The following is a 27,960-nucleotide window of genomic DNA, read 5'->3' as shown; positions in this document are numbered from 1 at the left end:
GGACGTTTCTTTTTGTAGGAGGGGAGGTATGTAACCTATTTTTCTGGACTTGCCTGTTAGTGATTTTAATTTCCTGTTATAAGCTGTTGCCACAGTATATGCCTTGAGCTCTTATTTTGAAGGCTGAAGAGAGAGCGGAAGTGCTGTACGCAGTGTTGTTGCTGTGGAGTTCTGTTGGGGGAAGAATCCAAATAAAGTGGTCCTCGTGTGAAAGTGGAACCTCCGTATTTGTTATTTTATAGTTTCATACAGTATAGGCGACATCTACAAACCCTCGGTTACACTGTCAACTTTTACTTAATGTAAAGTGCATTGCATTTTTATTTACGAAATGCGCTATAAAAACAGTTTGTGTGATTGAACGATCAACTGATTCTGAACTGATTTAGGGTCATGAAAATCAGATTGCCCAGTTCAACGATATGGTTTTCATATAATTAAATATGTTACTCTCTTTGTCGATGTATGGTTGAAAGCCCCGGAAAACATCTCAAATCAATCAATTTATCCCGCAACAACGGAACTTCGAAAAGAAAGGCGTCTGAATATTCACTGTTATGGATTTGCCTATCAAGAAAGTTTTAAGTATTAGCAACTTAATATTTGTAGCGTACTGAAATGAATGGGAAACCAATAGCTGACTGGAAGTTTAAAACGCATTTTAAAAATCTTGAACACTTTGAGGAATGGGAAGGGTGACGTAATAAACATGCAAAAAACACTGGCGTGTATTTTGCGCGTTTCTCCACAAGATGGCGTAGTTCGGCATCTATTGCTGTGACGTGGCTTTACGTAAGTTCACCGGAAATCCGTCCCTCGCTGGTTTAAATCTCCTCTCTTCCTGTATGAACCTTTAACATTTTCCACCCAAGAAGAAGACGTTTCAACGCTTTCTGCCCCGAAAAGGATTTTAACGACCTTTACAACTGGGATGGCGGGAGGAGGGCACCTTTAGACGACGTTTATATATATATATATATATATATATAAATGTAAGTACCTATAGATACAATATGAACAATGGCCAATATAATATTTTGCACCGGAACCGGGTGGTCCATGTAACAGAATGGCCGTTAATAATCTGCATCCACTGTTACTATGATGTGGACATCATATGCTTTCTCATTGTTCCCTCTGTTACTCTTAAAGATAAATATGTCTGAAACTGGCAGCTGTGAGTTTATGTAACCAGCGTTATCTATAGTCGATAAACAAGCTGCTGGCAGACTTGTTCTCTTGAATACAATCTCACATTGGACCTGACAACAGCCCCGTTAATAGCAACTTTTATTAAAATGCATATGTTTAACTGATTTTACCTACACGATAACCCTTTCTACTTTTTATTTATGGCCTCTTAATTTGGTATTGATTAGTTATGGGCCCTGTCTGATCTGATTTAATCTGTCTTATTTCGATTAATGTCATCAGTCATCCTGTTTTATTATTCTTTTAATATTCGTTCATATACTCTAAACTCTATTTCATTCAGGTTTACGTTTTTATTAATAATTCATTCATTGTCTTTCTTTTTGTCATTACTTTTATCTCGGCACTATCATGAAATGTAAAGCGCATTGCATTTTAATGTATAAAATGTCCAATATAAATAACAAACTGATTGATTGCTTGATTTGTTGATTCCAGTAACTGCTGTCTGGTCTTAAAGATAGCACACTCAAGTACCTTATCAAGTTCAGTCTCAGAATATTACAAAGTCTATAGTTTAATCATAGTTGTTACCTCAAGAAGTCTAAATCATTCTCCATGTTCCTCTCATGACAGGAAAAAATCATTATCTCGGGAAAGGAACGTAAGCAGGGGTCCTGCACCATGAGGTGACATTTGTGCTGTCTGTATTCTGAACTTGGGACACATGGCAAGGTAATGCACAAAGAACTACACAATACTACTTCAGTAGGTTTTTACAGTGACTTAAAGTTTTGTTTTTTTATCATTGCCACCTTGGGGATTGTTACAGAGGCATAAATCCAAGGTGGTGTTGCTGTAGAGTATGGGTAACTGTCAGATTTGTAAAAGCTGTTATCTGCTACTTCATTTTCCTTCGTTATCAACGCACCATTATCCCTTCCATTTTATTTTCCTTTGTTATTTACCTCTTTCTATGTTATTACTATCATATTACATCTAGAGGTAAAACTGAGTTAAAATTTGCAGATAGGTTCTGACCACAATTTATTTAAAGAAATCCAAAGTCATGAAAGAAACTGACGGAGTGGGCAGGTTCGAAACCGCTATGACAATGTGGTGTAAGAACAAGTTGGATTAAATTATCTCATATACTGTTAAGATGTGTGTGGCTAGAACCACCCATTTCGAGTATTGCCTAATGTCATTTTTTTCCCTGTGTTTTCTATAGTGTCTCTGTTGTATATGATGTAATATTTTTGAATGTATGAGCTGACGACTATCCTTTTACCCCCATCCATCAAGGACTACAATGGAAATAAGCATACTAGTTTTCTTGTGTTATCCTTGACAAACACTGAAAATTGTAAATGTAGCCCTTATTCTGTATTTTTTTTAATTTTTTTATTATTTTCAAATGAAATCAATCAACCAATCATGCTGGTTGTGGGTTTTATGTTCTCACAACAACCTTCTCACAATGAACTTTAAAGTCATTTGAAAACTTTTTTTTTTTCAGTTACAGTGAAATATTAATTCCAACTCATTCCACAATACATACTTCTGCTTTACTAATCTTTATTTCTGCTTTGTGTATTATAAGTTAACCGGGCCCTAAAATTGCCAGTGTCAGGGGTTTAATTCCCACTTGGGCACCACGTGCAGAATAATGCATGCTTCCATGGTAGTGGGATTCCATTTAGAAGTAAAGCATGTACCAGATGACATGCATTATATTATTATTGCATCACGTATGTTATTTAATTCATGTTCATATGCAGAGTCTGTTACTCATTAGCTGTGTAATGGTCTTAGTAGCTTTATGTCAGATACAGGTTCAGTGAATTTTGGACATTACAGTATATTATTTTACTAATCCTCCTGCACATCTTTCATTCTCTACATACTCGACAGGATCAGTTTGTCCTGTTTGCCGACCTCTTGGTACTGCAGCGTGTCCCTGTTGTCTCTTGGCTGCTCCCCCAGGCAGAGGCTTCTCCTACTGCTGTTGTTAACCTGCTCGGCCCTCCTCCTGACAGGCCTCTACCAGAACCAGCCCTGGGGCCTGCAGCACCGCTCGGGGGGACGAGTCAACAAGTGAGTGACTGAGCAAGCAGGCTCGAGGCACAGGAACAAAAATCCTAAACTGCCTCTGTACAGGCTTAGCACCTTGAGATTATGTGATAATGTGACATGGGTGAAGAGATAAGGTCTGGGGGAATCATATTTAAATATAAACATTTTTAATAAAAGACAGCTCATCAGAAACAGAAAACGCAGAGACTCAGAAGTACATTATAGTAATATGATTTAAAATTCAAGATGAAAAATTTAACCGAAAGTGGTGGCTTGTTGTCTGGGTTGTTTGAAGCTGCTGTACACAGCCAACTTCAAGCGTTGTGTTTTATGTGTTTCACCGCTTTCTTTATCCAATTTAAGTCTTAATATTTTTCTGTCCTAACAGCAGAATAAAAGTCTTAAGTCAGAGACCAGTTAAAGAAATTTTTTTATTAACTTTTCAATCTACTTTTTTGACACTGAAGAAGATACAGCAGCCCTTAATCACAATGTACTGTCAAATATTCAGAAAAACTGTGTGTGTGTGTGTGTGTGTGTGTGTGTGTGTGTGTGTGTGTGTGTGTGTGTGTGGTAAGGCAGGGACGCGGGGCTAAATTAAACATTCAATTATGAAAAGCATAACGAAACAAATGATTGTCATTCATTTGTTTGAACAGTAAAAAAAATGAAGAAAATGTCTAGGGAGAGTTTATCAATTTATTAGAGCTAAAGTAATGTTCAACAGACCATTTAATAACTGTCATTAAATGATGAGAAAACACATCCACTTGTCAGGTTACAGGTGTAGGTCTCAAAGTCTCTGTAAATCCGTCCTGTCTTGGGTTTAAATTCCTCTTTATTGTACCTCCTCAATAAATTACTTTCTTTGGCCCTGCTTCCTTAGTGCAGGGAAAATAAAGGAGAGATTACAGATTTTTTGTTAATTTGAAAAAAAAATCAAACCTTTAGCTTAAAAAGGTTTGATTTTTAATCTTTTTAAAAATCAAACCTTTTTTTCAAATTTTTTTCATTTTTTTTTTAATTTCTTTTGTTCAATTGAACATTTCGTTTCCCAAATAGTGTACATTTTCAATTTTGAAAAAAATCACAAATTTCTAAGTGCAAATGTCTATAAAGTGTAATTGCAGTTCAAAAAACCCTAATTTATTTAAATTTAAAGGTAATGGTCTGTAAGAGTGGATATAATTTCAGAAGGATGTGGTGTTTGCAACAAAATGATTGCAATTTAAGCTGATGGTCCTGGTGTATGCTTTTCAGTTTATACATCGTAATACGCTGACTGATCAGCTGAGCGGGGAATATTGGTTTCTTTGTCCACCCGTGTTGTTCATGTTTCTGGTCTTGCCATCCAGGTACCTCTCCATAGCGGAGTCCATGGAGGCTACGAACATTCTCAACCCCACTTTGAACTATGGGATTGTGGTGGACTGCGGCAGCAGCGGCTCACGAGTGTTCGTCTACTACTGGCCACCTCACAACGGAAACCCCCACACGCTGCTGGACATCAGACAGATGAGGGACCATGACCGCAAACCAGTGGTGAAAAAGATAAAACCAGGTAAGATTATTATTAAATAAATAAAGAGTGTGGCCATTCACAAACCAGACCAATCATGTCAATGTAGTAAGTGTATAGGAAATATTTTAATCTGTATCTAACCAGAGAAATGTCCTGATTCATATTATAACTGTTAAGCAAGTTATCCAAAGGAGTTGAATCAAGTGCAACTGGATTTGGTACCAAGTCCAGTTGCACTTGATTCAACTCCTTTGGATAATCATGACCTGGATGAATGAGAACATTCACAGACATGCTGAGCAAGTTCCTACACAGGAATGGCCCATTACCACCACAGTATTTTATTCTATTTGATTTAAAAAAAAAAACATGTTGTTCCTTTTTCAAACCCAGCTTCCTTTGAGTATCCTTTGCCCTCCTTGTTTGTTTTGTATTCATTTTTGCAAGTCTATTTATCTTTTTGTCTCTTTATTCCTCTTTTTTTATTCTTTTTATAAGTGTAAAATTCACTTGTTGCATGCTTTTTAAACTCTTTTTGTTTTCCTGTCAGCCATTCAGGAGGACTGCTGGGTAAAGTAAGGGCATGCCTTTCTTAATAGAATATAGCTGTTGAAGGATGGAAATCATCATTTGCTCGCTTTCCATTCTGAGATTAAATTCCAGTCTGAGTCAGGTTTGAACTACCGCTCCTGCCAATTGCAGGTTGTGTTCAGGATTTTTGCGTGAAATGGCTCTTTCATCAGCATTTGGTTATTTTGTAAATTAATTGTTTTCTAAGGTAATAAACATTAACCAGGGTCATCGCAGCGGGGGTGTGAGGCATGTAGTTCTGATGGTTAAAAGTAGAACGAGTAGGCTTTTCCTAAAATCAATGTATAGACTTTTACAAAAATAACCCCTCTTGGGGGCGTCCAGGTAGCATAGCGGTCTATTCCGTTGCCTACCAACATGGGAATCTCCAGTTCAAATCCCCGTGTTACCTCCGGCTTGGTCGGGCGTCCCTACAGACACAAGTGGCCGTGTCTGCAGGTGGGAAGCTGGATGTGGGTATGTGTCCTGGTCACTGCACTAGCACCTCCCCTGGTCGGTCGGGGCGCTTGTTCGGGGGGAGGGAGAACTGGGAGGAATAGCGTGATCCTCCCATGCATTACATCCCTGTGGCGAAACTCCTCACTGTCAGGTGAAAAGAAGCGGCTGGTGACTCCACATGTATCGGAGGAGGCATGTGGTAGTCTGCAGCCTTCCCCGGATTGGCGGGAGGTGGAGCGGCAACCGGGACAACTGGGAAGAGTGGGGTAATTGGCCAGGTACAATTGGGGAGGAAAAGGGGGAAAATTCCCAAAAAAAAAAGAATCCCTCTCAATCATCACTTATGACCCACTAGACGTGTGTGGTGGTATCTGTATTTGCAGAGACCCTGTCCTCTGCCTGTATTTTCTTATTTTTTTATTTTGCTGTGTATGGGACATTGCTGGGCATTAACTTTTGGACAGCAACCAGGTACCAGATCAAGATCGTAAGCATGTATCCAAGAGGAGACTACAACAATGGCGGACACAGTGCCGAAAAGACGCAAATATAGCAAGGCGAAACTCCAAGTGGACAAAGCTCATTCCAAAATGAGAGCTGGGCTTGGCTTTCATCCACTGGCGAGCACTGAAGGAGAGGATGAAGAGTAACGTGGAGTTGGCCTGGACACTCAGATGTGTCTGGTAACTGTGGTCGGGGTGTGCGCCTCTGGTGACGTTGAGCTGGGGGGGGGGGGGTGGCAACTTTGAATGTTGTGTTTACAAACCGCAACTGACAAAAGCTACTCGTTCTACCTTTAAGGTTCGGGTTAAGACCTAGGGAATGAATGTAAGTCTATGTAATATCCCCAAAAGTGATCTAAGCAAAAGTGTTTGTGTGTGTGTGTGTGTGTGTGTGTGTGTGTGTGTGTGTGTGTGTGTGTGTGTGTGTGTGTGTGTGTGTGTGTGTGTGTGTGTGTGTGTGTGTGTGTGTGTTTTGTCCTCTGTAGGTATCTCCACCCTGGCCCAAACACCAGCCCAGGTCAGTGACTACCTAAACCCTCTGTTGAGCTTTGCTGCAGCACACGTCCCCAAGGCCAAACACAAGGAGACACCTCTCTACATCCTCTGTACAGCAGGCATGAGGCTGCTGTCGGAAAGGTAGGCTGACTTGCAACTGGAGCAAACATAAATGAGTCTCAACAGGTGAAAGCACGATGCCCACAATGTCAAAAATGTGGCGGGGGTTCACTAGGATGCTAACTGAAAGGCATATTGGATAATGGCATCAAATGGCAGGATAGTATATGGTACGACTTTATAGGTCAAGGAGATGGTTGATAACTATTATATATAGGGTTATGATAAACAGAAACCAAACCTTTCAAAGTGATTTCTGCCGCAAAGGCAGAGTGAAAAGTTATTGACTGCTGCAGCAGAGAAAGCTGCAATATTTCAGCCAAAAAAAAAAAAAATTCAACTACCACTGGTTGACAAGTCGATTGACCTTTTTAAAATGAGGATCGAGTCTAATCTGCAGTTATGAACACCTGTCTCATCTCCAGCCAGCAGGCTGCTATCCTTGAAGACCTGGTCACCAATGTTCCCCTGGAATTTGACTTCCTCTTCTCCCACTCACATGCTGAGGTCATCTCTGGCAAACAAGAAGGTGAAGTGAAATGCTTTATTATATGGGACTGTTGTTCATCAATATCAACATTAGCCTGGGATTTTAATTAAGTGGGAATTGATGAGAGAAAAAAATAAAACTGATTTTAGTGTACATTTATCTCACAGTTCAGGATCAGTTGCAATTTTAAACAGATAGATTCTTGTGTTTGGCTCCAGTGTTTGAAATGGAGGGGCTGATCTGACACTGGTATCTAGATATGCTTTAACATATCTGACATTGGCCCACTGTCTGAATGCAGAGATTAAACGGTAAAAAGTGTATACAAACTATTTTGTAAATCTTGTTGCAGTTACCAATTTTCTCTTATTTTGGATTCATTAGTTGCGATGATCAAATTTTAAGAGCAGCGCAGGCCTGTCGCACAAAAATAACATTCCTGTTGGTCAGCCAATGCACTGAAAGATGAATTAAATTGGAGAACTTAAAATACAGTTTGGCCTTAAGGAACATAAATATTAAAGGTTTATACCTAAATACTGCGTTGTCATATTTAGAATATTTTAGGATGTATTGTATTTTTAAATAATATATATATATATATATATATACACACACAGAAACAGTGCCTTTATAAAGTAATCACTCCCCTTCCTCATATTTTGCCCATGTCACACCTCTAAATTTCTAAAGTTCTTTGCCCTTTCACTAACCCAATAAATTCAACACATTTAACAAAGCAGAAGACTTACATTTCTATGGAAATACTTAGACTGGCAATTATAGCTTTGCGTCTTCTTGCTTTTGTCTTTATAAGCCTTGTATTGATTGGAATTTGGGAATGATTGGAATTTTTGACCATTTCTCCATACAGATTTATTCAAAGTAAATGAGTGTGTTGGAGAGTGTAGGTGAACAGAATTCTTTCAGTCATACCTTAGATTAGATTTTGATTGAGATTTTAAGTGTGGGCTTTAGTTGGGCCATTTCAGAATCAGCCTTCTTTTTCTAAGTCATTGTGGTAGTGCTGAATCAGTTATTGGATCAGTCAGTCAGTCGACAGAAAATTAATTGATCATAAATTTGGTCGTCGATTAATTGTTTAGACACTTATCAAGTAAAGATGCCAAACATTTGCTGGTTACAGCTTCACAAATACACAGATTTGCATGTCTTTCACTGATTCATGTAATGATAAAATGAATACTTTAGGGTTTATTTGGCTGCTGGTCAGACTAAGTAAACAGTTGTAGGACACCATTTTGAGCTCTGGGAACTTGTAATAGACATCTGTCATTACTTTTGATGTTTCATAGACTTAGCAATTAATTGAAGCAATAGATTAATCGATAATGAACATGATTGTTAGTTGCAGCCCTACTTAGTAGATTTTGCTGTGTGCTTTGCATTTTTGTCCTGCTGGAACATTACTCTTTACCCTCAACACACATCTTTCTGACTGAAACAGGCTCTCCTGTAGGCATTGTCTGTGTTTGGCTCCATTCATCTGGAAGGAAACAAGCTTTCCATTCCCTTCTACTGAAGAGGAACCTCACTGCATGATACTGCCACTGCCATGTTTGACTGTAGGGAGGGAGATGTTAGTTGGTGTTGGGCCGTGTTCAGTTTGTACCAAGCTCAACTGTAGCCCCATCAGACCATAAAATCTTATTCCAGATGGTCTTAGAGTCACATGACGTCTAGCGAACTTCAGGCATGACTTAATGTTGGCTTTTCTCAGAAGTGGCTCCCCTCGAGCCACTTTCTCAAAGTGACCATGTGCTGAAGCAATTTTTGTTCTCTGGACCCTTTTTCGTATTTCTGCCAATGAGCTCTGCAATTCTATGAGTGTTGTGGTCTCTCTGTCACTTCTCCGATCGTGTCCAGCTGCTCAGTTTGATTGTTTGGTCTGACCTTGGCACTGAGGTTATGTCATTTTTTTTCATTTTATAGCAATGGACTTTGCTCTTAGGAAGGTTCAAAGCTTTGCCAATCTTTTTATAATAGATATTTTCTTTTCATGTTCAACATTTAACTGCTGTGATTCTAGTCTTTTTTTAGGCATTAATTATGCTAACTGGCATGTGCATTCAGTTAATGAACAAGTTTTATTCAACATGTTAGGCACATGTAAGAACCTGTTTAGGAGGTTGAGAAGTTTTCGTGAATCTGATGTGGATTAAATTTAAAAGAACGTTAAAAGAATGTTCTTGCATGAGACCCAACATTCCTTTGAACTATATGGTTCCTGTGATTGTACTAATGATGTGCTCTGGTTGCCTCTCTACTTTAGGAGTGTATGCATGGATTGGCATTAACTTTGTGCTGGGGCGCTTTGACCATGCAGACGAGGGTGAGTGTGAAAGTTTAACTGGCTGTATCTGAGAGACAGCATGTCTGTTTGCTACAGATTGTTTTTCCCACGCTCTTTTTGACCGATATAACATTGAAACTTGATAAAAATTTCAGAGCCTTGAATAGCTCTGTGTTTTTCTTTCTAGGGGAGGACGCTGTGGTTGAAGTTACTACAGGATCGCAGAACAAGAGGCCGATCAGCCGGCGGCGCACGGTGGGCATCATGGATATGGGTGGTGCTTCGCTGCAGATAGCTTATGAGGTGCCCAGCGCAGTCACCTTCAGCTCACCACAACAGGTAAAGAAATGTGGGAGCTTTTCTATCCTGAGAAAGGCAGAATTTTTTTTAAACTGTTGTCTCCCACGTCAGTCACAAGCAGCAACCTCCAGGGCTAAAAGAAGAAGCCATCAAAAGACATTCATGTCAGGGTTAATACTCCTGCCAGTGCCCCTGTCCAAGGCAATGGAAAGAAGAACTGGAGTTTGTCCCCGGGCGCTGCAGCTGCCCACTGCTCCTATACAATAGGATGGGTTAAATGTAGAGAACAAATTCATTGTTAGAATACAATGTCAAATAAAGTGGCTTTCATTTCATTATAGACAAATTTCTCTTCTAAATGTGGTCCTTGCTAAATCCCTTGCTAGGCGGCTCGAGAATGTTCTTCCTGATCTGGTACTGCCTGACCAAACCGGCTTTATTAGAAACAGCATTCCTACTTTAATATTCGTAGGTTCTTTAATATTATCTACACCAGTGATGCTCAACCTGCGGCTCACGAGCTGCACGCGGCTCCTTTATGACTAGTTGACTAGTTGTGGCTCTTTTAAGTCCTACCTAAAAAAAAAAGGCTTTAAAAAAACAAAAACATTGTCAGCAGAATTCATCAACATTTCATTCTCATTCATTCGCAAGTCACGTCAATCTATTATGCTCCCACCCCTCAACCGTCTGAATAACCAATCACACTTTCTCTCAGGTCTCGCACTCTGTTTACATGTGTGCGAGACAAGTGCAAACTCAATCACACTGGGAAAACTGGCATAGCATGAAGCTAAAATGGCGAAAGAACATAAGAAGCACAAATATGAAGAGGAATATCGAACATTTCGTGTCCAGTGGTCTGGGAAAATGCACCTGTCTGCTTTGTGATAACGTCATTTCACAATTTAAAAGGTCCAATTTGCAGCGCCATCACAAGCCAAAACACCCAAGGTTCAGTACCGATTTTCCAAAAGGTGGAGAGCTAAGGGCTGAAAAGCTGGTGAGGCTCAAACAGAACCGAACTGCTCAGAAAAACTTTTTCCACACTATTACCAGTGAAAGAGCATCTGAGGCATCCTACAAAGTCACACATGAACTGATGAAAAAGATGAAGCCGTATACTGATGGAGAAATGGTGAAGGATTGCATACTGCTTGCCTGTTCAACATTGTTTCCCTAGAACAAAGACCTGGAATGAGAGGTAAAAAAAACTTCAACTGCTGGATTCTACTGTGGCTTGGAGGTCATCAGACATTTCGGAGAACATTGAAAATATTCTTAAGGAGAAACTGTCATCCGCTGAGTTTGTCAGCATTGCAATGGACGAAAGCCTGGATAGCGACGACATGCCACAATTACTCATCTTGGTCCAAGGAATCAACAGTCAGTTTGACATTACAGAAGAACTGCTTGACATGGTTCCACTAGTAAATGGAACAACGGACATGGAGATAAAAAAAAAAAAACCTAATGTAACCCGCACTTTGCGTTCGGCCGTCGTCTCCCTACACGCCCTGGGACTCTGCGTTGTGTTTGTTGTAGTATGATGTTTGCGTGGAAAAGGAAGGAGGCGGAGGCTTGGGATCGTGGCTGAGACCTGGACACTTTATTGCCACTCGCTTACACTTCACCTCTCATCAATCAGCTGGCCGCTGGCCTCATCATACTCACAGCTTCCGGCAGAAGAAACAAAAAAACATTTGATCAACGTAGCCTTTTGCCCGGGACAAGAACTAGGGGTACGGTGTTGCAAAAGGGACAAACATCGCCATTTGCGGCATTCCCAGGGGAACATACAGCGTAACAGTGCCACCCTGTGGCGGATTTACATTACTACCTTACACTAACAACAACACTGTACTGGAAACATTGGCAAAGTTTTAACATTGGACAAGAAAAAATCACAACATTCACAACAGATGGCGCACCGGCGATGCTTGGGAAGAGAAACGGGGCTGTGGCTTTTCTGAAAGAGACACGGAAAAACGAAGGAGTTGCTGAGGACATTTTTTCATACCATTGTATTCTGCATCAACAAGCCTTGTTTGCGAAGTTCAAGTGTCTGAATGATGTGATGGCAAATGTAATCAAAGTGGTTAATTACATCAGGGCCCGTGCAAGAAACCACTTGAACCTTTAAATTGCTATGTGAAGAGTTTAACACTAACTATGGGGATTTGGTGTTACACACTGAGATTAGATGGCTAGCTAAAAGACGTATGCTTGCACATTTTATGGACCCGCTTGAACCACTGAAAGCCTTTCTTGTCAGCCAAGGGGAGACTTCCCGATTTTCCTGTTTGGATGACAAGGAGTGGGTGCTTTCTGCTGCTTTCCTGTGTGACATTACACAACACTTGAATGAATTTAATGTCAAGATGCAGGGAAGAAACAAGACCACGTGTGAGCTCTACACGGCTGTCAGAGGATTTTCTGACAAATCGGATGTACTTGAACAAAGTGTCTGCAGTTCTGAGTACTGCTTCTTCCCCATCGTGCAGAAACTGATGCTGCATGTGGATGCTGCCCCATCCTGTCAGTCACAATTCTGTGTTGTGCTAACTGAGCTCAAGCAAAACTACAAATCAAGATTCTGTGACTTCAAGGATCAAGGCAATGTTTTTCTACTTGTGAAAAACCCATTCCTGATTGAAGTCAATGAAATGAAGCAAATAAGTGATCAACTTGGACTTGTGCAGCTTCAAATTGAGTTTGTGGAGTTAAAGGACTCGGATGAACTTCAGCGTCAGTTTCGGATTAAAGATGTCGTGGACTTTTGGAAATTGGTGGGGCATCTTTCAAACATATCCAGACTTGCAAGATGCATCATCTCACTGTTTCTGTCCACATACCAGTGTGAAGCAGCATTCTCTGCGCTCTCAAAAATAAAATGCCGCAACCAAAACAGATTGAGTCTGCGGCACACAACAGAGGCCCTTCAGATCGCCGTTTCCAGCACAGCCCGACTACAAATCCCTTGTGCGGCAGAAGAAGTGTCAGAAATCCCTCTGAGTGAAATTCAATGTTGCTCTTCTGACAACCCCTTCTAGTCTGAAATACTAATGTAGGCTACAATATAACTGAAAGTCTGTAACCTTTTTCCCTCCGGGGGGGGGGGGGACAGGTGAGAGAAAGGGGAACATCACAGAGAAAAGAGGCAGATTACCTCCTGTTATGGACTTTTATTATCTGCAATGTGCTGTGTTACCTGCTGTTATAGACTGTGATGATTAGCAATGTGCTGTGTGTTATGCTGTTATGGATTGTGTGTTATCTGCTGTTATGGACTGTGATGATCAGCAATGTGCCTTGTGTTATGTTGTTACGGACTGTGATGATCAGCAATGTGCTGTGTGTTACCTGCTGTTGTGGACTTTGTGAGCAGCACTTGGAAATCATTTAGTAATGATTGTTTATTGATACTGTTGAAACACTGCCAGTAATGACATTTGTAGTTGCAAAGATAATAACAATAAATTAGCAATACATTATTACAATAAATTATTACACTATACATCATGCTTTTAATTCCCTTAATAACATATTACTATTATCCTTATTCTCAAATGCATAATGGTTTCAGGGAGGACAGGGGTGTTTCTGGATTGTGGCTCTCGCAAAAATATTTTTTTGTCAATGTGGCTCCTGAGTAGGTCAAGGTTGAATACTATTGATCTACACTCACACTCGGTTGAGTGTTCCTTGTGATATCCTTAGACGCCGAGAAGGCTTTTGATCGGGTGGAGTGGGAACATTATGAGAAATTTTGGATTTGGTAATGACTATATATCATAGCTTAAACTATTGTATGCATCCCCCTTAGCTTCTGGCCATGCGAATGACTTACATTCAAGATATTTCCCATTACATAGATCCACCAGACAGGGTTGCCCTATGAGTCCCCTGCTCTTTGTGCTCGCCATTGAGCCACTTGCTGCTTCTCTACATCAGTGCCAGGCCTTAGAAGGGATAACCCTTCTTGTTTTGTGCTGCAGTAGTGCAGTATAGATAGGGTGTTATGTGCACCATGCTTGTTGATATATTTGTTCTTATTTCTATTTCTCATTTTATCTTTTATTTCTATTTGTTTCTGTTTTTCCTGTTTCTATGTGTTTCTATTTTCTTATCTGGTATCTTGTTCGTTTTTAGTTATTAGAGCATGAGTGTCTGTAATAGAACCAAATTTCCCCTCGGGGATGAATAAAGTATTCTGATTCTGATATCTCTATGCTGATGACCTCCTTTTATACACTCACTGGCCACTTTATTAGGTACACCTTGCTAGTACCGGGTTGGACCCCCTTTTGCCTTCAGAACTGCCTTAATCCTTCGTGGCATAGATTCAACGAGGTACTGGAAACATTCCTCAGAGAGTTTGGTCCATATTGACATGATAGCATCACGCAGTTGCTGCAGATTTGTCGGCTGCACATCCATGATGCGAAACTCCCGGTCCACCACATCCCAAAGGTGCTCTATTGGATTGAGATCTGGTGACTGTGGAGGCCATTTGAGTACAGTGAACTCATTGTCATGTTCAAGAAACCAGTCTGAGATGATTCGAGCTTTATGACATGGCGCATTATCCTGCTGGAAGTAGCCATCAGAAGATGGGAACACTGTGGTCATAAAGGGATGGACATGGTCAGCAACAATACTCAGGTAGGCTGTGGCGTTGACACGATGCTCAATTGGTACTAAGGGGCCCAAAGTGTGCCAAGAAAATATCCCCCACACCATTACACCACCACCACCAGCCTGAACCGTTGATACAAGGCAGGATGGATCCATGCTTTCATGTTGTTGACGCCAAATTCTGACCCTACCATCCGAATGTCGCAGCAGAAATCGAGACTCATTAGACCAGGCAACTTTTTTCCAATCTTCTATTGTCCAAATTTGGTGAGCCTGTGCAAAAATTGTAGCCTCAGTTTCCTGTTCTTAGCTGACAGGAGTGGCACCCGGTGTGGTCTTCTGCTGCTGTAGCCCATCTGCCTCAAGGTTCGGCGTGTTGTGCGTTCAGAGATGCTCTTCTGCATACCTCGGTTGTAATGAGTGGTTATTTGAGTTACTGTTGCCTTTCTATCAGCTTGAACCAGTCTGGCCATTCTCCTCTGACCTCTGGCATCAACAAGGCATTTTCGCCCACAGAACTGCCACTCACTGGATATTTTTTCTTTTTCGGAACATTCTCTGAAAACCCTAGAGATGGTTGTGCGTGAAAATCCCAGTAGATCAGCAGTTTCTGAAATACTCAGACCAGCCCGTCTGGCACCAACAACCATGCCACGTTCAAAGTCACTTAAATCACCTTTCTCCCCCATTCTGATGCTCGGTTTGAACTGCAGCAGATCGTCTTGACCATGTCTACATGCCTAAATGCATTGAGTTGCTGCCATGTGATTGGCTGATTAGAAATTTGCGTTAACGAACAGTTGGACAGGTGTGCCTAATAAAGTGGCCGGTGAGTGTATATTGCCAACCCATCATCTTCACTACCACATGTCCTGTCTATTTTGGAACAATTTGGAAGGTTCTCAGTTTACAAGTTGAACTTAGAAAAAAGTGAACTTTATCCTGTAAACCCAGTGGCCCTCAATATCCCAGCTACAGCATTTCCATTCAAGAAAGTGACAGCCCACTTAAAATATATCGGAGTGGTAGTACCTCACTCCTTTCATATGCTATTTAAATTAAATTTCACACCTCTGATCGAGCAGTGCAAGCAGAACATACACCGCTGGCACTCCTTACCTCTATCACTAGCTGGCCGGATTAACCTAGTTAAGATGAATGTTTTTCCTAGATTCCGCTATTTGTTCCAAAGTATTCCGATTTTTATTCCTAAAAAACATTTTTTATCACTGGACCAAATCCTCAGTGGATTTATATGGGATGGGAAAACCCCATGTATTCATAAGTCATTTCTACAAAGGCTGAAAAGGTTAGGAGGTATGCCCATGCCTCACTTTCTTCACTATTATTGGGCTAGCAATATCAAAAACATTATAATGTGGGTCAGGAATGGTGCAGAAGCTCCAGTTTGGATAAAATTGGAATCTTTTAAATTGAAACTCCTGTCCTTAATCTCAGCCCCTTTACCACTTAGTGCTGGCTCTTTTGAAAATCCTGTTGTTAACCATACATTAAAGATCTGGGTAGTTTCGCAAACATTTTGGGTTGCAAAAACGCTTCACTTTGGGCTGCTATTTTTGCAAATCGTCTTTTCACCCACTCTATGTCAGACCTGGCTTTTCGGGCTTGGCATGAGAATGGCATTAGTGTTGTTAAAGATTTATAAATAAACGGGGTATTTGTATCATTTTAACAATTGTCAGAAAAGTATGCCCTGCCATGCTCCCATTTTTTTCGGTACCTTCAGATTAGGCACTTTGTACAAAAAGGCTGCCACCCTTTCCCAGAACAATCTCCAAGTACGCCCCTTAGATGTTTTTTTTTTAAGATTTAATTCTAGTCTCAAAGGTGCCATCTCCTGGATATATGATCTAATTAACACTATTAACCCACAATCTCAAAACAACCTAAGGACAATTTGGGAACAAGACCTAGGCCTGTCTTTTGCAGAGGACCATCCATCCATCCATCCATCCATCCATCCATCCATCCATCAATTTTCTGAACCGCTTATCCTGCTCCCAGGGTCGCGGGGATGCTGGAGCCTATCCCAGCAGTCATTGGAAGGCAGGTGGGGAGACACCCTGGACAGGCCGCCAGACTATCCCACAGGGCCGATACACACACACACACACACACATTCATACCTAGGGACAGTTTAGTATGGCCAATTCACCTGACCTACATGTCTTTGGACTGTGGGAGGAAACCGGAGCCTCCGGAGGAAACCCATGCAGACACGGGGAGAACATGCAAACTCCACGCAGGACAGGCCGGGACAACCCCCAAGGTTGGACTACCCCGGGGCTCGAACCCGGAACCTTCTTGCTGTGAGGCGACTGCGCTAACCATTGTGCCACGTGCCGCCCTGCAGAGAACCAGTGGACTTCAATTCTTGACCTAGTACACTCCTCATCTCCTTGTGCTAGACACGATCTAATACAATTCAGGATAGTTCATCATCTTCATCTCACTAAGGAGAAACTGGCAAGAATATACTCAAACATTGATCCCACCTGTGATCGATGTAAGACTACCACTGCAAACTGGTTGCACATGTTTTGGTCATGTTCAAGCCTTCAAACTTTTTGGGAGAAGGTCTTTGAATCCCTTAGTGATATGTATAATATGACAATTTTACCTCAGCCAATTATTGCCCTGTTTGGATTGAGGCCAGAGGATGCAGTGTGGTCAACTGAAATGTGCAATGTGGTTGCCTTTACTACTGTGTTAGCTCGATGTCTCATCCTCCTCAACTGAAAGAGAGCGGTGCCACCATCCCATACAAGATAGCTTAAAGAGATTATGTTTTACCTAAAGCTTGAAAAACTTTAATTTGCATTGAAGGGGAAGGCAAATAAATTTGAAAGAGCCTGGAGGCCTTTTCTTACCTACTAGAATAACCTAACCCAAATAACAGACTGGGATAGTTCATAACCTATTTATTTCTTGGTTGGAGTAGAACTGTAGCAGTCTAATTAAGAATTAGTTTAAAAAGATAAAAAAATTGTGTATTTTTTCTCCCTTGTCTGTGTTTATGTAAATGAGGTCATTGTATATCTGTTGTATATTTATTTGTACTTGATGTCATTTCGGAGGATGTTGGGGGGGGTTGGAGACATGTTAGGGAGCAGGGGAGGGATGGGGATAATACTGGATTTATTTCATATGTTGATTCCGTGATTTGTAAAATGAAAAATCCAATAAATATAAGTTTAAATTATATATATATATATATATATATATATATATATATATATATATATATATATCTGGAGTGTGTACACAAGAAATTGAGACCTCTTGCTCTTCAATACACAACTTAATTCTACTGCTATCCCCTCAAACGGTTTGGTGAGACAAGCACCGGCAGTATTGTCGCAATACCAGCAAACGAGACGTGATCCTTAATTCACAAACAGGAAGTGACACTTGCTACAAGGCATGATAAAAATTAATGTGGGATTTTAGATGTTTTTTTTTTTTCCTCAGGCAATGGCTTATTGGTGGTAGAGGTTGCAGCAAAATATGCGTGGTCCATTGCTGAAGAAAAAACACATCTAAAATCCTACATAATTTTTTTTACCATGCCTTGTGGCGGGCATCATTTCGTTCTGTGCAAAGAAACTATCAAATCTCGTTCACTGAATTAATAGAAAAATTAAACTTTTGAGACCTTTCAGTGCATTTTAAAAACACCGACAGCAAAATGGACAAGATATTGGATTTTTTTTCTTGTTTGTTTTATTTTGCTAAGGGATAGATATTAGAATTGGAACCTGCTGTGTTATACTGGAACATCTTATTGTGTGGTGTTTTCAGGAGGAGGCGGGGAAGAGTCTGCTGGCGGAGTTTAACCTGGGCTGTGATGTGGAACATACAGAGCACGTCTACCGCGTCTATGTCACCACTTTCCTAGGCTTTGGAGGAAACATGGCCCGGCAGCGCTACGAAGACCAGCTGGTCAACAGCACGCTGACCAGCAACAGGTACACACAGATTCAAACACGTCAATATATTGGACACATCAACACTTACTGCTGTTATTCAATGATAACAAGAGCATGAATGAATGAATAGTCCCAGGTCCATGCTGGCCTGTGATGGGTGGGCAGGTGTGTTTGTAGGGCATTTCAGTGAAAGGCGCTTGGCATTTCTGCCACAATGGGGCCCTAAGTCACTAGCCAGACTCTACTCTTCTGTTGTTCCCCGGTGGTGGAGCGAGTTACCAAACTCCATTCGATCTGTTGAGTCCCTATCCATCTTTAAGGAGAAGCTAAAGACCCAGCTCTTTCACAAACACCTCCACACCTGATGGTATTAATATTAAAAAAAAAAAATTGCTTCTATGCACCCTATGCATTGCTTTTGTGCACTGCCTGTTGACACCTATGTCCTATCGGACTTGAACCTAGTTTTTTAGCACTTACTTGCGTTGTTGCCTCTGACTAGATCCTTGCTTGTGTTGTATTAACTCTCAGATGTACGTTGCTTTGGATAAAAGCATCTGCTAAATGAAATTGTAACATTTCGGACACATTCGCCTGATCGTTTTAAAATGTCACCCCTTTTCATACCGATACTTTAGTGAAATTAAAAAAAAAACACTTGTGTAAACCAAGTTCAAAGGGCTTTTCTTAAGTTGTCCATGTTTGAGGGCCGAGAGGAATGAAGAACCAATAACAGAGTGTTTGCTTGTTTTAGCGTTGGCTTTAAATGAGCAATAAGAAACTTTCTTTTCCTGGGAGGAAATTTCAGAGAAAAACTTCGGTTTCAGTTCCACCGTTGTCCTCTGTTGACGATGTCACAATCAGGTTCAGGAACCAAGATAGTCCCCCTGCTGAAAGTTCAGTTTGCTACCATGACTCCCTCAAACGGCTCTACTCTCAAATGTGTAAATTGACAAGAATGGGGATTTGAAACCATGTGCGCAGTGTACAATAGATTCACATGCCATCACTTAGCCAATCATTTCCTTCTTCTCCAGCTTGCTCGGCGACAAGACTGGTGTGAGTGAGGACAAGCCTTATCTGGACCCATGCCTTCCCTCAGGCCTTTCGGACACAGTGATGCGAGACGGCTGGACCTTGTACCTGAAAGGCCTGGGGGACTGGGGACGATGCCAGGAGGTAGTCCGCCCCTTCCTCAACCTTCACAATGGAACTATGTCGCCAAGGGGCATCTACCAGGTAAGGGGGCTCTATGATCTAGTTCTCCTTGCAGGAGTGGCTATGAATATATTATTCCCTTTTGATGATATAGAGCTGTTCTGGTGCAAAGTTGTGAGCCAAAAACAACCTTTCAATGAAATAAAGAGAATCTGGTTTGTGGAATCGTTGCAATTTTGGTAACTGAGGAGGTCCTGCAGATAGCCCGGTGTTTGTAATGCGCGGTGTGTAATACAGTCACTTCTGGCCTTGCATATTGGTAAATATGAGTCACTTGCATTGTACATTTTTATAAGTTAGTTTATTTATATGTTTATGTAGATCAAGTAAATCTATACAAACTTGGAATTTGTCTTAGTGAGAAGCTAACCGTTTATTAACTCAGTGATAGGAATAAAATGTGGCATAAAAGAAAAAGAAAAATCACAAAAAGCTAAAAACATCTCATTAAGTCAATTGGAAAAAAAAATCCCTATATCTAGGTACCCTTGGCTGTTAAAATGTTTACATGTTGTTTGTATTTAATTTAAGGTAGTGTTTCATTACATGTAATGGCTACATGATAAATGGATACATTAATTTATTAGAATTGAATTAAAGGTGAAACAATTTGGAAAAGTCCAACTGATGCAACAGCCTGCATTCAGTGAGAACTTTGCTCCCAAGCCTTTGGTATGTAGCAAATGTTCCCCCTGTATACTTTTACTCTATGTGACGCCCCCACTGCCAAAATTCAGGAAAATTTTAAAAACTATCTCAGCCCATTATCCCATCTTACTGCAGACCCTATACTGAGAGAGAAACTTTCAGAGAGATAATTGACATAGTAGGACATGATAGGACAAGTGGAGGGAATTAAAGCTGGGGTAGGCAGTTTTGTTTTTTTGCATCATTGGACAAAAATTCTGTGATAACCTTTCAGCATATTGTAATTGAAATGGTCTGAGAGAAAACTATACTTTTGCACCTCCTCTTGGCTCTGTATTCAGGCTTTAGAAGATCTAGCCCGGGTCATTTCAGAGAGAGGGTGTTCCTATTGGCTGATCCACAAAATGCAAATATGCGTGTGTGCGACCAATTCGTGTCCATCTTGCCCCACCGGTCACTTGTAGTTGTGTTGACTAGTTCTGTCTTCTGTACCAGCCTCCCACACTAGTGATGGGAATTCCGGCTTTTTAGTGAACCAGATCATTTGAGTCAGCTCAGCAATAAGAGCTGTCTCTTTCAGCTCCCACATGGCTCTTCATTTAGTACCACTTCTGGCTTTTATAATTCAGCCAAATTTAGCAATGTTTTGACCTATGATGTGATGGTATGTGTGCGCATATATCACTTAAATTATTCAATGTAATTATACTAAACCTTATAATTTCCAGTATACCATAACTTTTTACATTATGTTTGGTATAATGTAAAAACATCAAACACTATTACATGTGTATTGAACGTTTTATTTACACTGAACTAAGTTTTGCATGTTGGCGACCGGTGCGCCATACAAAGTCTCACATTGCTTGGCTCTTACCAAAGTGAGATGTTTCTGGATCATTTTTTACAAATACATTACAAGATCATCCTATTATTATGCATTGTATTAATTTGCAAAAAAGAAAGAAAGGAAAAAAAATAAACGGCTCTTAGACGTTCACTTAAAGGAGCTGGCTCATAGAGCTGACTCGTTTGCGACCGGCACATCACACTACTCCACACAAGTGTTTTATTTTCAAAACAATCAGCTAGACCAACTTGAAATGGCTGCTTCACATGAACAATATTAGTGTAACTAAGAGATTCCTTGGAAAAAATAATAATTTTTTACATGGATAGATTATCAACTATGATACAAGTTTCACAAATCTCGCTTTGATATTTCCTGGTTGTAACGTTTGCCTGTGCTCGTCTGGTGGGAGGGGCTTAGGACAGAAAGGGGAGGGGGAGGGCTGTAGAAAGAGGGCTTATTTTCAAATTCTGGCTTTTTTTCCCCTCTTGTCTTTTCCAGAAAACTGCCTACCCCAGCTTTAACAGAAAAGAAAAAGTCTTGGCATTACACTCATAAAAGGTTACCCTATTATACCATAAGGGGATTTAGCTTACAGGATCACAGTCCCTTTCAGTGTTCTGAATTTCTAGCCTCCTTTTTAATAATCATTTTTTAATTCCTCATCTTGTCTCACTGTGCACCCAGGCCAGTTAAATATAGGTACATTACAGTGCGAATTACTCTTGTGTGCATTTACAAGCATCAGAATGAGATGTTATGAAACAACTGGCAATTGAACTAGAACTAAAGTCACAATGAACGAGCAAATCCAGGTTTTAAAGTGAAACAAAAAACCCACAAATCTTCAATGACATGATTTTTAATCAAGCGTAATTAAAGTTTTAGTCGTGTACTTGGCAAAATATTCGTTAAACTGTAGCTAGACTTTGTGACTGTTAAGTGACACTTAACTACTGACAGGATCAGTGATGTTTGGTAAAGCACATTTCTGTTCAAATGAATAGTTGGGCATAGTTGCATTTATTGGGTAGTTTACAATGTCCAGAATTATTTCTGTAATGATAAGAGTTGTAAAGTATTCATCTAAAAATGAGGAAACGCTGTCCTGTTTTCCATCTCCAGGCTCCCATCGACTTCAGCAACAGTGAATTTTATGGTTTCTCTGAGTTCTACTATTGTATGGAAGATGTGCTGAGGATAGGAGGGCAATACAACAGCCACAAGTACTCTCGCACTGCCACGGTGATGAATGAAAAAGGAATATATGACCTATTTAATTGTAAAATTAATATTTCCAAATAATGCCATATTTGGCTGACACCAGTTTCTATTTGTATTTCGCTGCAGGAGTACTGCGCCACCAAGTGGTCAAAGCTGAAACAGCGTCTGGATAATAAGCTCTTCTCTCAGCAGGCTGACGTCAACAGACTCAAGTGAGTTTGTTGCTTAACATTAATTGGCCTCATGTCTGCTTAATTAGTGACTCAATAGGGCCCATAGGTGTAAGTAACTGTGTGTGTGGGCCCTGTAATGGACTAGTGACCTGTCCAGGGTGTCTCCTTACCTTCCCCCTAATGCTTCCATGGAAATGCTCCAGCTTCCTGTAACCCTGAATTATATTAAGCTGGAGAGAGGATGAGAGTGAATGAATGAATGAATGTTTACACTACTTACACAGCTCCCACAGTCCTCTTCTCATATTCAAAAGGGGGGGGGACACCACAAATTCGTCTAAGGGGCCTTAGAGGATGTGGACTTGTTTTAATGCAAGAAAGGGCAAGTTTCTACTTTCAGGACAGTTTTTTTCTCTATTGGGAGAAAATGGAAAGATATAGAAAGATTTTTGGGAGACATAAGGCCCCTGCAGCTGAGGGTTCATGTCCTCGCCTGATCCTCAGTTTGGCCTTTTCCAGGTACCAGTGTTTCAAGTCAGCCTGGATGTATGAGGTGTTGCACTCAGGCTTCCGTTTCCCCAGGGACTACCCCAGCCTGAGGACGGCCCAGCTGGTCTATGACAAGGAGGTCCAGTGGACCCTGGGGGCCATCCTCTTCAAGACTCGGTTCCTGCCACTCAGGTAAGTTATGTGCAGCGCCACACAAATAGGGCAGGGTGTATAATGGAGGCCAAAATATAAGGACAGCAACTGATATTGAGCTGGTATAGATTTGATTATATTCAGCACTACACGGTATTCTACCCGCACATGACGTTTTATGTTCTTATGACATTGATATGTCTGTTGTACTAATACCTGTCAATGTAAATCTACTTTGTTTGACTCTCGTATTCACCGCCTCTTGATGCTCTAAGATGCACCAGCACTAAATGCACTCGATATGACATGTACTCTTGGCTATGATATGATTGCTATGTCTGTGACTTGTCTGCTGCAAGAGAATACACACACACTCTCAACCCTGGCTTTTTGTTATGTGGAACACATGTTTTTTGCCAAAGTAAAAGCACAGCTTATTGTTTAATAAACAATTGAACTGAAAAATTTTTTGCCTGCCTATCTGTTTGACTGACCGTTTTACTGATCACTGAGATAGCATTGACTTGGAATGAAAGCATAGGATAGCTACTGCTTATGCGTTTTAGATTTCATAAGAGAATCTAATGCTTTGCATTGTCACCAGTTTACATGTTCTGCGACAAAGTTCATATTGTGCCTTGTAAGAATTGCTGGATTGTTTAAGCCTCCCATGATATGTGTTGTCCTCCAACCATTTCAGATTGAATTTATATTTACCCATTTTCTTTTTGCTTGCTGCCCCATCTGTTGCCCACTAGCTATGGCCTCCCAGTCCAACTGCCTGTGGCAGTCTAGCGTATGCTATTTAACACAAATTATATTGTGTTAAACAGTACATTGCTCGCAACAATTGTCGGGCTGTTGTGGAATATAAAAAAAAACAAAAGCAGAAAAACTTAACGAAAAATAGATATAAACTCATTCGTTTTGCCCCAGAATAAATGTAGTGCCTCCCTTCCTAAAATTCCAGATATTTTATAACATTTTTAGACCTTGAATTAAAAAAAGAAAAGAAATTCAAGACATTTTAAGACTTTTTAAGGATCAGTGGGGGCCCTGTTTCTGTCGCTCATTTAAATAAATGGCTAAAAAAAATCCCTCGGAGTCGAAAAAGGTCAACATCTGTGAGGGAAGGTGTACACTTGATAACCCTAATGAAATGCAAGCCATGCACACAGGCTCAACTGTCAGAAGGCTGGTTTGGGTAGTATAGTAAGTCATTCTGCCTGTGAGACAGGCCACTTGATTCATAAAGCCGTAGCCTGATGACATCTCTGGTAACCACTAATGCTGCATTCACATGGAATCTGGGAGATGGTAAACGGCAGGCCGGTGACGTCAAAACAGAACGGGGGGGGGGGGGGGACAACGGCAGGACAGTAAAAAAACAAGAACACATGGTGATGTATTTTTGTAGAAAAATATAAATTGTTCAAACATGTTTTGTTTTATTTAATTCTATACAGTTAATTCTGTCAATCCATATACCTATAAAATTAATTCGCCACCTTTTCTGTGCTATGTAACATCCGGTTGTACATTCCATCGCGGAGGAAGACAGTTTTTTTTTAACTTTTATTTTAACTTTGGACAGCAGTGCCGTTACCAGCATAATTTACTGGTGTCATTGGATTTTACTGTCCTGCTCTCATCCACAATAATGACTTCCAGTTTGCTGTCTACTGGATTCTACATGAATACAGCATAACAGGTTGGCACTTCGCATTAGGACATGGATTAACAGGACAAGGATTATCTTGTCTGAATTGTTCTTTGTGAAGGCTGACTCTGGAATGTGGCACATGGAGTATGACCTCATATCCTGTATGTTAGAAAATGGCTCACCATGTGGCTCTTAAAACCAATTATTCACTTTATTTGATATTTAAATCTCGAGTTTTTTCTTTTTTTTTTTTTTTTTTTAGAGATACCAATTAAAGTGCCCCACTAGCTACTGTGAAAAGCATTTACTTCCTTCTCTTGTGTATGTGTGAAATTTTATGCCTCTGTTTCTGTTTTTCATCCTGACACTTGTGACCTTCCGCAGGGACCTACAGCAGGAAGCCTTTCGCCAAAGCCACCCAGGCTGGCTGCGCTCCTCCTTTGTCTACAACCACCACCTGTTCTCCCTCTGCATCCTGGTGGTGCTGCTGGCCATCCTGCTCTATATCCTGCGCCTGCGGAGGATCCATCAGAGGGAGCAGCGCCAGGTGGAGACCCTGGACCTCCTCTGGGCTGAGGAGGGAGAGGCCCTCATCCCCTGAGAGGGCCTCTTTGCTTTGGGCCACCAACGACATCCATGATAGGATGGCATAAAACCTGATGAGTCCCGATGACACTCCCCCCCACACCCAATGCCTTCACCACCCTTTTCACCCCGTGACACCTAAACTTGTTTCTGTACAGTGCCACGCTTTAGTTAAATTGCAGCAGTGGTGGTGGGGTTTGAGTAAAAAGCCTTTAAGTCTTCGTTGCCGAGTTGGAAGAGGGCTTCAGGTGCTGATGTCATTAGCAAGGAGGAATTTATGTGGGAATTATGGGCTTAGTGAAGACTTTGTAGACTGCTTAACAACCATTCATGAAGAGCTGCAGGATTTATGCAAAGAAAAAAAAAGTCTGTACTGGATCTTTTCCAGGAGCAATATGCAAATAACAGATTGAGACATAGGAGATGACTCTGTCAGGATTTGCATCTTTTCCAAGGATAATTGGAAAAACATTAAAAGCCTGCCTTTCAGAGAGGGAAGCTGTTTTTGGTCAACAGGCCCACTGTCTGGTAAACCCTGAAATTCGCCAGCCAAGCCCCTTTTAACAGTTTTTAAACAAGACAACCGGGTTTTTACAGAAGAAAAAAGTGCTTCAAAATGATCATTAATCACCTGCCAAAGTTTCCCGGTCGAGCAGGTAGCTGATTCATACTCAGCCGTTATTTCCACCCTGGTCCCTCATGCTTCAGAGTTCATTACTAGTGCACTCACATTCCTTTACCTCGAGTCCTTTTTGGTACCACATCCAAACCTGACGCTCATAGAAACACTGTGACTGACTATTCCTCTACACAAGGAGACACGGTGACAATGTTCCCCACTGTTATGTTATTGATTCAGGGAATTGCATCCTTCCTTTCAAACAAAGGACGCCGGTCTGAAGAAGCCATTGTTCTATAGGCAAAGGATTTCACCTTCCGGCTAAATTTAAAACAAAAACCAAAATACACATTGAATTCTCCGGTCTTCCCATTCGTCTCATCAAAAACAATGACGAAGAAACAGACCACCGAAGGGCCGTCGTCGTTTCAGGGCTTGCGGTTTACTTCCGGTTCCATTTTTTCCACTTATGGCGAAAATAAATACAGTTTCTGGTTACCGTTTACAAATCGTTTCTTCCTTTACATATGTGAAAACAGTACATTAGAAATACCACAGGAAGAATCCCTCATACGTTTCATTATCACATTGCAATTTAAAATATATATTTGCTAAAAAAACGAAGTGCGGATGTGCGTCACTAAGCCACCATTTTTCTCACGGCCTACAACCAAGACAGCGTCAGATGCTGAAACGCTAAGGTGGTTAATGCTAGTGATTTTTTTTTTTTACATTTTTCATAGTGGTTTCAAAATTGGTTTGCATCCGCCATAAGAATTACAAAAGCCCATATTTAATCCAAATGTCTTGAGCAAAATAGTCAGTGTTGGCGTCAGATGTAATTCGAGGCAATAAATTTAGATCCCTTTTCATTTTCCCACGAGTCTGGAAATACAACGTAACCGGATTACTTTATTAGGTTGGAAAGTTTACATCACACTTCAGTGGTCTGTGTGAGTTTGCACCGCTAGCTAATCCCCTTATCAGGTGTGATGGCGGAACAAAATACGTACAGACCTGTGTTCGGATGCAGAATGTTACGTGGTACTTGAATTACGCTGCCTGGAGTTTGCAGAACTTCAATTGCAACTTCTGACAAAAAGGATCACCAAGAGTGAAGTTAAGCTGATCTCAGGTCAGCTGTTTTAAATTGAACCAATAAAAGTTGGTGAAGCCTTTGGAGCCTCCATTTGGGCATGATGCCGTTTGTTTTGGAATTGGTTAGTCTTGCATAGCCAGACCCATTTCCACACTTCATTTTAGCGCTGGGCCGAAGAAAGATATGGCTGAACCCAGTAGTGGACCGTGCATTTCAGACCTAGGCCGGCGGTGAGACGTCACCTCCTCATAATTACCCAAAAACAGCCGCCATATCACCACGCTACAATGTTTTAGTCGCAAAAGTGTTAATCATCACAGTCATCGTTATTTGACACTTTTCACTTTAACAACAGCGACATCGTGTGGCGATATGGTGTAACGTACAGCCTTACTGGAAGTAATCCCGCTGGGCATATAAATATGCTATCAAGAAACTCAACAAACATCCCAGCCGGGCCGCTGGGCATAAAAACAATCAAACATTAAGCAGATCAAATCGCTGTACAAAAAAAATACATTTGACTCACCAGTGTTGTCTATTTGAAGACAAGATCCATTCTCTTTTCTTTCTGGATGAAACAGTCGATCACACGGTCATAGAGCACTCCTTTGGCAAATAAGACAAGCCAGGTTTTGGAAGCCTGTGTA

General features: G+C 40.9%; 1 protein-coding gene across 1 annotated transcript; it reads left to right on the top strand.

Moving 5' to 3' along the window:
- Positions 1-62: 62 nt before the first annotated feature.
- LOC130112732 (ectonucleoside triphosphate diphosphohydrolase 7-like) lies at positions 63-26,801 on the top strand. Its single transcript, XM_056280206.1, has 15 exons — positions 63-302; positions 876-992; positions 1,789-1,887; positions 3,067-3,249; positions 4,584-4,789; positions 6,768-6,918; positions 7,323-7,426; positions 9,681-9,740; positions 9,889-10,040; positions 18,462-18,628; positions 19,627-19,828; positions 22,431-22,550; positions 22,656-22,741; positions 23,222-23,383; positions 25,392-26,801. The coding sequence occupies exons 3-15, from the start codon at positions 1,880-1,882 to the stop codon at positions 25,606-25,608; spliced, it is 1,818 nt and encodes a 605-aa protein (XP_056136181.1). The 5' UTR covers positions 63-302; positions 876-992; positions 1,789-1,879; the 3' UTR covers positions 25,609-26,801.
- Positions 26,802-27,960: the final 1,159 nt, after the last annotated feature.

Source organism: Lampris incognitus, chromosome 5 (assembly GCF_029633865.1).
Source record: "Lampris incognitus isolate fLamInc1 chromosome 5, fLamInc1.hap2, whole genome shotgun sequence".
NCBI lineage: Eukaryota > Metazoa > Chordata > Actinopteri > Lampriformes > Lampridae > Lampris > Lampris incognitus.
This window is presented reverse-complemented; position numbering and strand designations above follow the sequence as displayed.

Bases quoted from the DNA above. Each gene is read 5' to 3' on its own strand.
- LOC130112732 (XM_056280206.1), top strand. The intron at 9,741-9,888 runs GTGAGTGTGAAA...TTTTCTTTCTAG, and splicing joins CTTTGACCATGCAGACGAGG to GGGAGGACGCTGTGGTTGAA. The intron at 19,829-22,430 runs GTAAGGGGGCTC...TTCCATCTCCAG, and splicing joins CGCCAAGGGGCATCTACCAG to GCTCCCATCGACTTCAGCAA.